Source organism: Limulus polyphemus, unplaced genomic scaffold (assembly GCF_000517525.1).
Source record: "Limulus polyphemus unplaced genomic scaffold, Limulus_polyphemus-2.1.2 Scaffold1701, whole genome shotgun sequence".
Classification (NCBI taxonomy): domain Eukaryota; kingdom Metazoa; phylum Arthropoda; class Merostomata; order Xiphosura; family Limulidae; genus Limulus; species Limulus polyphemus.
In genome coordinates, this window is record NW_013667311.1 from 177,280 (window position 1) to 187,394 (window position 10,115).

Genomic DNA, 10,115 nt, shown 5'->3' on the forward strand with positions numbered 1-10,115 from the left:
ATAATTTATAATGAATTGTATTTTTATAGGTTGTCAGAACATAATTATATTAAACACCTAAAACAAACAATGCTAATTTTTTTTTTTTTTAGAGAATCGTTCACAAATGGCATGACGAAATGAATAAAATCATGGTAACTTTTCATCCACCACCTTAGAAGTTCATATACAAAATAACTTCCATAACAAGCTCAAAAATGACTGACCACACTCTTCAAATTTAGTGCTCACAGGTCGTTGAAAAAAAAAAATCATATTTTATTATCATTGTGATCACAACAATAAAATTTACAATAACTAAAATTTGTTGCTGTTGTTGAAAATGATAATATACATATTTTGCACTGGAGAGAGAACATTTAAAAAATGATAAAATAAAATGACTGAAATATACAAAATGGCCAACTCTGACATTACTGTCATTAGATAATAAGTTGCATAAAAAAATATACACAAAATTAACAGTTACTTTTAAGATAGAAAAATATGAACAATAAGTCAGATCAAAAGAAAAAAAAAGGAAAGAACATTTATATCATGTACATTAGATTCACACATTGTGGATGAATCAAAACTTATCTTTATACTGTTAAACACAAATTATAAATACCCGTGAGATGAATCTCCGATATTTTATCATTTATTAGTTTAAAAAATTCTGAAATCTAATTTTTATTTCCGATATAAGTTAAGTATATATAAATAGCATAAATATACACAATATCTTCACTGGCTATAGAGTAAGTTTACAATGGAAAACAAGACTCTCGATAAATGTGTTTGTATTTACACAATGATAAAAAATTGGTGGGTGGTATACAGTCTAAGTACATGTAATTACAGCTTGTATATTGATAAAAATAGTCTATAAGGGTTATATTTAAAAACCACTTAAAGAAACTTGCATAATTTATGAAAGCATTTTGTCCAAGAACACATTTTATGTGATGTGTAACAAGTATAAATTTAGTTTAATGGCACATAGTACAATCTTCAAGAATTCTTGTGATTGTAAAGCTTTGCAGCCAAACTCGCTTTAAATGAAATAAAAGAATTCCCAGTTCAACTATCACAACCTATGAGCAATCATTAAAAAGAAGTATATACAAAAACTTTACTGGAAGTATAGCCAGAGATCACAATACACACCTCCAATTTCACAAGTAAATCCAGCTTGAATACTTTACTGAAAGTATAGCCAGAGATCACAATACACACCTCCAATTTCACAAGTAAATCCAGCTTGAATACTTTACTGAAAGTATAGCCAGAGATCACAATACACACCTCCAATTTCACAAGTAAATCCAGCTTAAATACTTTACTGAAAGTATAGCCAGAGATCACAATACACACCTCCATTTTCACAAATAAATCCAGCTTCCAATGTCAAGATTTTTTATGCACTCAAAAATTTAAAAAGTCTTGCTTCCATAACAAACAAAATTCAGGTCACACCACTACACCATAATCTGGATCCACCACATACTGCCGTGTGCTTACGTTCTCACTCCCATTTCTTTGAACGATTGCTTCAGTAGATAATGATCTGGTATCAGGATACAGGCCAATATTTTGGGATATCACACTTTTGGTGCTTTCAATTGTGGGAATGATTGAAATGACGTTTGACCTTGTGAAGAATGCCATTTTTTCCCTGTAAATTGAATTCAGAAAATTAGTTGAGAATGTGACAACTATTTATTACTTCCAGTTAACGAAGTCAATGTTTTATTTGAGTGACTATGTGGCTTTCTCCTTCTAGCAATGGTTAAAAGTTCACACTTCCAAGTTTCTCTGCCATCCCCCCTAGACACACGACTTTTCATTTGTCACACAAATAAAAAGCCAAGTTTTTCAAAAAGTCAGAATATGATGTTCAGTCATTTTAAAGATAAAGAAGATTTTACGTTATAAAGTGTTTTTATGTAAGTATTAGTTGATTGACTTTATTCCACAATTAAAAGGTGTTTTTATGTAAGTATTAGTTGATTGACTTTATTCCACCATTATAAGGTGTTTTTATATAAGTATTAGTTGATTGACTTTATTCCATTATAAGGTGTTTTTATACAAGCATTAATTGATTGACTTTATTCCCTCATTATAAGGTGTTTTTATGTAAGTATTAGTTGATTGACTTTATTCCACAATTAAAAGGTGTTTTTATATAACATTAGTTGATTGACTTTATTCCACAATTAAAAGGTGTTTTTATATAAGTATTAGTTGACTGACTTTATTCCACCATTATAAGGTGTTTTTTTACTCATTATAGTTGACTGACTTTATTCCACCATTATAAAGTGTTTTTATGTAAATATTAGTTGATTGACTTTATTCCACAATTTAAAGGTGTTTTAATATAAGTATTAGTTGACTGACTTTATTCCACCATTATAAGGTGTTTTTTTACTCATTAGTTGACTGACTTTATTCCTTTGGATATAATGAAAATAATAATTACTTTATTACGAAAGCTTCCCCTTGGGCAAAAGTAACCCCAAAAGTTAGCTGCGAGAACATCAAATGAAGGGCAGGTAGTATTATACATTAACTGTTATATTTTTCCAAGTTTACCTTATTAAGATTGGTTCACAATCAGAGTTTAAGTATTCATTAGGTTCCTCAAGCCACCAACACAACTCAATTTTCCAGCGAACCAACTGATACCTTAAACTAACATTGTCATACTTTTCTAACCACTATGAAATGGTAAAAACACCAAGTCTGTGAAGGCTATAGCTAAAAGTTTGTATTTTTTGTTTTATGGAATATATGGTAAATGCATCTTTCCTATTTTTTAGGCAATAATTTTCAAATGGATTGATATCTCAAATCTTTTTCTTAAAACAATAATACTACAGAATTTAAAAAGTTTACCTAAAACTTGAAATATCAGGCTGCTTTTTTCTGTTTCTCTTCAGTTTGTAAATCTCTCTTGTTGCTCGCTTTAACTTTTCTTCCACTTTTTCTTCAGTTTTATCGTTACTTTGCTGGAAGTATATAAAAACAGTTGTGATGAAAATGAGTTATCATATAACACTCAAGTTGCTAAGGTAATTTAAACCTTTTCCCCCCCCCCCCTCAATGAATGTTGTACCAGTCAACAAAAGAAATAATGTTGCTGTTTTTTGTAACATACAAGAAATATACATTTTATGGTACAGGAAAGCCATTTGTTGTTTTGTAGTGGAAATCTACAAACAATCTGCACTCTGTACACTGCAGGAGAACCCTGGATTTTATCATTGTAAGTCCATAAACTTATCACTGTCCCATAGTGGAACAAACAGAATAAGAAAGATAACATGATAGCTGGTACATGTTAGAATCATATGGTATTAATTTTATGGTATGTGCTAGAGTAAAACTAACTGTTAGTACACGTAATTATCATGAGTAATGTTAAGACCAATAATTATTGCTACAATTAACACCAGCTATCTCTCTGGTTCATGCTAAAACTGACCGACTTACTGGTACATCTGGAAAATGCTAGAATCAACCAATTTATTGGTACATGTAAAAACAGTAAAATCAATTAAAATAATTTAAAAAACAACTTTCTGGGACACGTAAGAAAACCAACAGGGTTTTTTTTTTACATGCATGAAGAAGAAAGTAACTTTCAGCCACATAAAATAACCCACTTTTACAGTGAAAGTGAAAGCTAACTGATTTCTTGTTAGACGTTCCAAAACTCAACCAAAAATGCTTCTTACTGGAACTATCATCTGTATTTTTCTTACATACTTAAATTTTTACTCCATTACAATTGTTTTCGTGTTCAAGTGCAAAGCCACACAATGGGCTATATGCATTAAACCCCAACTTTTAACATTTTAAGCCCTCAAGCTTACAGCTGAGTCTATTAAAATTACATGCGTGTCTAGGTGTTTAAGAATCGTGAAACCCTTCAATATTGAAAACACTGAAAACAGTCACACTTTTCAAAAACAATTTTTTTACAATTTCAAAAGTAAATAATTTAAAATACAAATAAACATGAAACTCTACAAGATACAAGCATAGTACTTAGTTTCAATATGAATATTTGATGCGTCCAGCAAATGTACACAATGTAGACCACACAGTGTCGGTAGACTAATGAGGATGTAGTATAACCATGCCCAGTGGGTCTTGTACATTTCTAAGATATGTTCAGAACTTTTACTATTCTGCTATTTTTACCACATTAAACAGATCAGTTCAAAGATTTATCTAAATAAAATTACAAGCATGGTGTTTAAAACTACTTGCAGTGTCTCATAATAGCCTTAATATGTTTAAAACTACTTGCAGTGTCTCATAATAGCCTTAATATGTTTAAAACTACTTGCAAAAGTAGTTTTAAACATATTAAGGCTATTATGAGACACTGCAAGTAGTTTTAAACATATTAAGGCTATTATGAGACATTGCAAGTAGTTTTAAACATATTAAGGCTATTATGAGACACTGCAAGTAGTTTTAAACATATTAAGGCTATTATGAGACACCAGTGTCTCATAATAGCCTTAATATGTTTAAAACTACTTCCAGTGTCTCATAATAGCCTTAATATGTTTAAAACTACTTGCAGTGTCTCATAATAGCCTTAATATGTTTAAAACTACTTGCAGTGTCTCATAATAGCCTTAATATGTTTAAAACTACTTGCAGTGTCTCATAATAGCCTTAATATGTTTTATCTAAGTTAAAACAAGGTGTGGTTTATACAAAATTTTCTAACACTTTTTTTTTTCAAAATTATTCATTCTTTGGTTAACTTACTTCAATATGAGGACACTTCATCTGCTTTTTTTCTGCTAATGAAGATGACACAGTATAACGACCTACAAAATAAAAAAAAGGACATCTTTTATACATGCACAAAAATTGGTGGAGGAAATTTAGTGTACTTAAGAAAATATTGTGAATAATACAGAAAATTAAAACACACTCTTTGGCAGTAACAGTGGTAGATTGCAAGTGAGCCTGGTCACTTTTGAGGTCTGTTATATTAGTCAGGTCATTTTCGACTTCTAGTAAAAAGAGTTCGTTCACCTCTAAAATCTAATAAGATAATCTGGTCACTTTTAATACCCAGTAAAAAGTCTAGACATTTTTGATGATAAGTAAAATAGCCTAGCTATTTTTGATGATAAGTAAAATAATGTGGTCACTTCTGACATCTCGTAATAAAGCCTAGCTATATCTGATAATAAACAAAATAATCTAGTTAATTCTGACATAAAATAGGTTTACTTATGTAGAAGATATAAGTAGCCTGGTTCCCTTTTAACATTAAATAGTCTTATTCCTTCTTCAGTTTTGTAAAGTAACTCCACTTTACTTCAATCACTTAGGTAGAGATATTCCACTTGGGTGAGGTAATACTTTGCAATAAAAAATATTCTAGAAAAAAACATGGTTACTTACTGGAAAGCTTTGCATCCTCAAGTTGCAGTTTCATTTCTTTTAGCCTGGAAATTTCATGTTGTAAAAGGGTCAGCCGCCTGTGCGAAGCTTGGAGGTCTAGCACTAGGTCTAGCGATGTTCGCACGTTAGAAGTTTTAGGTTCATTGGACGGAGAATAACGGTGCTTGGCACGTACCGCTATGATCTGAGTGATATCGTAGATTAAAAAAGTCTTCTGTTTAAATAAATCTTGAACTTTTCTCAATTACAAGTAATCACAACATTTGTCCGCAACAAATTTCCAAGACATAAAATAAAACTGTCTATATACTTTTAATTCTGTCTATCATCTTTTTTCTTTAAATAAAGGACTGAATACACGTGCTTTAATTATTCAGCTATCTACATTAAGTATTGATGTTTCAGTACTTATACATACTTGCAAAAGTGGTACATTAGATGAAATTAAACTTACATAAAATAATTTTGAATAGAATATATATGATTAACTCTTAAATATTTTGTGTCTGGTAATGTTCAATAAAATATTGAGAATATTTCATTACTACTGTATTTAGCAAACTACAGCAAATAGTTAGATATCAGTGAGAGAATAACAACAACAAGGGTACTACCAACAACCACTAACAACAAGGGTACTAAACTGACAACCTAAGAAACTTTCTGTAGCTTTCCTGTTACTCTTAGTTAAGCCTATTTATTATTAACTGTTAATTTAGATTTTTAAGAACTATTGTGGTAGAAGTTACATAATTTCCACATTAATATATTTTCCTGGCTTCCCTTTTATACACAAATGTTAACTAACATATATTGCTATTATCAAAAGCCAGGAAAAAGTATAGAATCAATAATATTCTTTAAACGTAAATCAAGTTTTCAGCTTGTCAAGGTTCCTTGTAGTGGACAAACTTATTTGATCATTTCTATTAAGAAGCTTCGTTCCTTATTCAAAGTTTTAAATCAGTTACCTATTCAAGGGTACAAAGGTCAAATTTTATAAAAATATCTCAGTTGGAGAATATACTAAAGCACTTCAATCAGTTTCGGAATAAAGGAATTACATAAGTACATAAACAGTTTTTAAATTTACAAATACTATGATAGAAATATTTTGCAAATATTCTTAAAATGGTTTTAAGTTTTGTAACTAACCAGACCGAAAGTTATTTTATTTAAAAGTGGGATTTTACAGGAAATTACTCTGATGATATGAAATCTATTTATTATTTTAAGCAGTATTAATTAAAAAAAAACACTCACATTTTTCTTCACTGGCTTTTGCTGAAATGTGACTCCTTTTCTGTACAATGGCATAGAGCTGTCACTCTCACTTCTATTCAACTAAAAGGGAAAAATGAGAAAATAATATTAATAAGCCATTTTAATCATGTTCAAATGGATTTTTGAAATGATTGTTTTTAAAATTACCATTCAGTGTTACTTAAAAATATTCAATATATTGAATAAATAATATATCTTACTTTTTTTAATCTTTTTAATTAAATTCATTAACAGTATTTGTAAAAATTGTTTAATATATAGACATATTATCTTTTATTAGTATTAGATTATCTTGCATTGTTAGTTTAGTATATGGAATTAGTACTAACATAAATCTCCTATGCTGACAGAACACTGAGATGTTATTGGGATTATGGCCAAAAATGTGGCTAAGGTTGAGGGTACCCAACTGATGAACTGATATATTCTAATTATTATAAGTAAGAATGGTACATTAAATCAGTTATATTCAATACTGGATTCAATTTTTGTTCTCATCTAAATAGGTTGTTTGCTTTAATTAATGATAAAAGCTTATAATTATCAGTTATACTGAAACCTTTGTCATAGAACATCACACAGAAATTTGGTGTTTTAAGGTGTTAAAATAAAATTCACTCATTTGCAATTCTTTTAATTTATCAATGATGCAAGTAAACAAATACATAGTAAATAATTATTTAATATTTTCATAAAAGTTATAGAACTTACTTTACAAACATAGTTATGTTTGCTGATAGCAGCATTAGGGGTGAAAGTCTGCGATCTCTTTATAACACTAGCTCTCACACTATCTTCTATTTGTTTCTGTTTACTTTGGAAAGGAAGAAAAATACACTCTGTGTTGGTTTCTTTATCACACAGCTCCACCTGGTGACTTAATCTCTCGGCTACGTATTCCTGAAAGAAAACGAAGAAGTTAATAGACTATCATTTTTATCCTTTGTTAAATGTCACTGCAAATTGTAAGTAACTTCTGTACCAATTTGATGAAGTGACAGCTTTGAGTGTAAACATACAAAAAATGAAAAGTTCAGCAACTAATCATAACTATCATAAACATTATGTAATAACAAAGAATATTAACAGAAGTTTTGAAAGACGGGTGTTTTATTAAAGTTAAACTTTCCAGATCTACTAACTATATTTAACTATTTGGTTTCAACACAGGACAATGTGTAGCTTAAAACAATGATCAATGGAAAAGCTTCGATCTTTGTATACTACCAATGATTACCCCCTTTCTGCTTCATGCTGCATGGAAACAGAAGTACGAGTACAGAATGTTTAGAGCCAAGAAATTACAATAAGAGTTTTTTCCCAAAGTTAAATAAACATAAAAAATAAATAAAACTGCATGTTTCGTATCAGTTACAAAGCTCTGCACAAAGCAATGACATAAACAAATGTACGGTTTGAGTAAAATCGAACAATCAATAGTTTAGTTGAATTATTTTGCTACTTTTAGGTAACTGGTAAGAATGTTGCTTTACTCTTTGTTGCTTTGTGTCTTCAAAAAATCATATTTCTTTCTCTAGTCTAGTTATAATCGTATTAATTCCAACATTATATAGTCAATAAAATTGTTATTAATAACGGCTAGTAAAGCTACTGATATACTACAAAATAGACATTTGGAAATAAAAGCTTACACGTAACTATACATTAGGAACATCAAAAAAGTTTTTTGTGAAATTTGACATTTATCATACATGCATGAAGACAGAAACTTAAATTCAGTAACTTAACCTTCGCAGATCTGTTAATACGCTTCATGGTAAATTTTAATTTTCTTTTGAGAAAGTATAAATATACTAGCTTTATATATATATATGTTGTTGTTTTTTTATTACTGCACAAAAACCAAGCAAAAAATATACAAAACAAGATAATTTAAAAATATATTTCAGGTTTTAAAACCAACAGTATTGTTTTCCAACATCAATAAAAATTCTTTTCACACTGTAAATGACAGATATTACACACACACACACATACATACCTACATACAGCTATGAAAAAATATGTATGTATATGTAGAAATTAAAAAAAATTACAACTTGCCATTTTAGCAACATTTACATCACTAAATATGGAAAAATGCCACTCTTAACATTTTTAGTCTAATTAAAAATAATTTAAGTAGTTTTTAATATTCCTACAACAATTATAATTTCTAAAACAGAAACTCACCTGATGCTCACCACACCTGGTAGTTTGTAATATTTGAAATTCTGTCATGTCCAAATTTTTTCTACTTTCCTCTTCATCGTAATGTTCTTCCTTATTGCTAGTATCTTCCTCTGAATCATTTGGTCCATTTGTTAATTCATCACATTCCACAACATCGGAATCTTAAACAGGGAATAATAGTAAACTGACAAAAATATTCCATAATACTTATTTACTAAAAAAATAAGAAGGATAATATTATTATTTTAATCTTAAAAACATTCAATTCACTGAATAAATGGTATATTTTACTTTTTATTCTTTCTTTAATGTTAGAACTACAAGTACGTAAATATTGTTTGCTTTCATACTATTAGCATACAACTGATTTGACAATGTCTTCTAAGAACACGTTTAAAACACAGTAACTGACTTGGACACTTCCGTGTTGAAACGTAAAAGACAGATTCAAATAGAAGATGCTGTTATTACGATATAGTGATAAATAAAGAAAAAAGAGATTGACTTTTGTATAATATATTACTAAGAAAATAGTACGGATATAACATGTAAAAAAAATTAAAATAAACTGTTACACATGCTCTAGAATTAAGTGCTAACTTAATAGAAACAAAATGCATTTCAGAAAATTTTTAGGAGCTTTTTTTTGGTTTTTACTTTAATAACTTTTTAAGAATGTGATATTTAACCCTTCCCTTATTAAACAGAACAGGAAAAATAAAACAAATTTTAGTTGACTGGTCTGTTTAGTTATACAAAAACTAAACAGTAGTTATCAATGTGAAATACCACAAAAATTGTGATAAAACATAGTGAAGAAGGTTCCATTAAAACTTATTATGCAAGAACAAAACTTTGCCATGGAGAGGGACTGTTTAAGCTACAGTTACAAAAATTAAAATCAGTCAATCAATTTCAAAGAATAACGATTTGGCACGGAAGATTACCTTGAATTCTGGTAAGTGTTGAGGTTGACACATTATTACTTCTTTCATTCAAGTTAGAGTTATTGGTGTTTGTAGATTCATCCAATCCAGCTTGTCCTTTTTCACTCACGGTGGAAACCTTAAGATATTACCACACCAACCATTTTAAAACATTTTAGTGAATAAGAAGAAAACACTGATTTAAATTCGAAATGTAATATTACTGTAATATTTATGTGTTTTACACACACAAAAAGAAACCTATCATTCTATAGGTATTTGAAGAAC

At 29.2% G+C, this 10,115-nt stretch overlaps 1 protein-coding gene across 1 annotated transcript in view; it reads right to left on the bottom strand.

The window, feature by feature from the left end:
* Positions 1–301: 301 nt before the first annotated feature.
* LOC106464616 (protein kibra-like) overlaps positions 302–10,115 on the bottom strand; it is a 26,740-nt gene continuing 16,926 nt past the window's right edge. Inside the window, exons 14-21 of the mRNA XM_022392340.1 lie at positions 9,849–9,966; positions 8,902–9,062; positions 7,420–7,608; positions 6,688–6,768; positions 5,425–5,608; positions 4,777–4,838; positions 2,884–2,996; positions 302–1,657 (exon numbers count right to left, since the gene is read on the bottom strand). Coding sequence (XP_022248048.1) covers positions 1,453–1,657; positions 2,884–2,996; positions 4,777–4,838; positions 5,425–5,608; positions 6,688–6,768; positions 7,420–7,608; positions 8,902–9,062; positions 9,849–9,966 — 1,113 coding nt within the window. The 3' untranslated portion in view covers positions 302–1,452. The remainder of the gene's footprint in view (positions 1,658–2,883; positions 2,997–4,776; positions 4,839–5,424; positions 5,609–6,687; positions 6,769–7,419; positions 7,609–8,901; positions 9,063–9,848; positions 9,967–10,115) is intronic.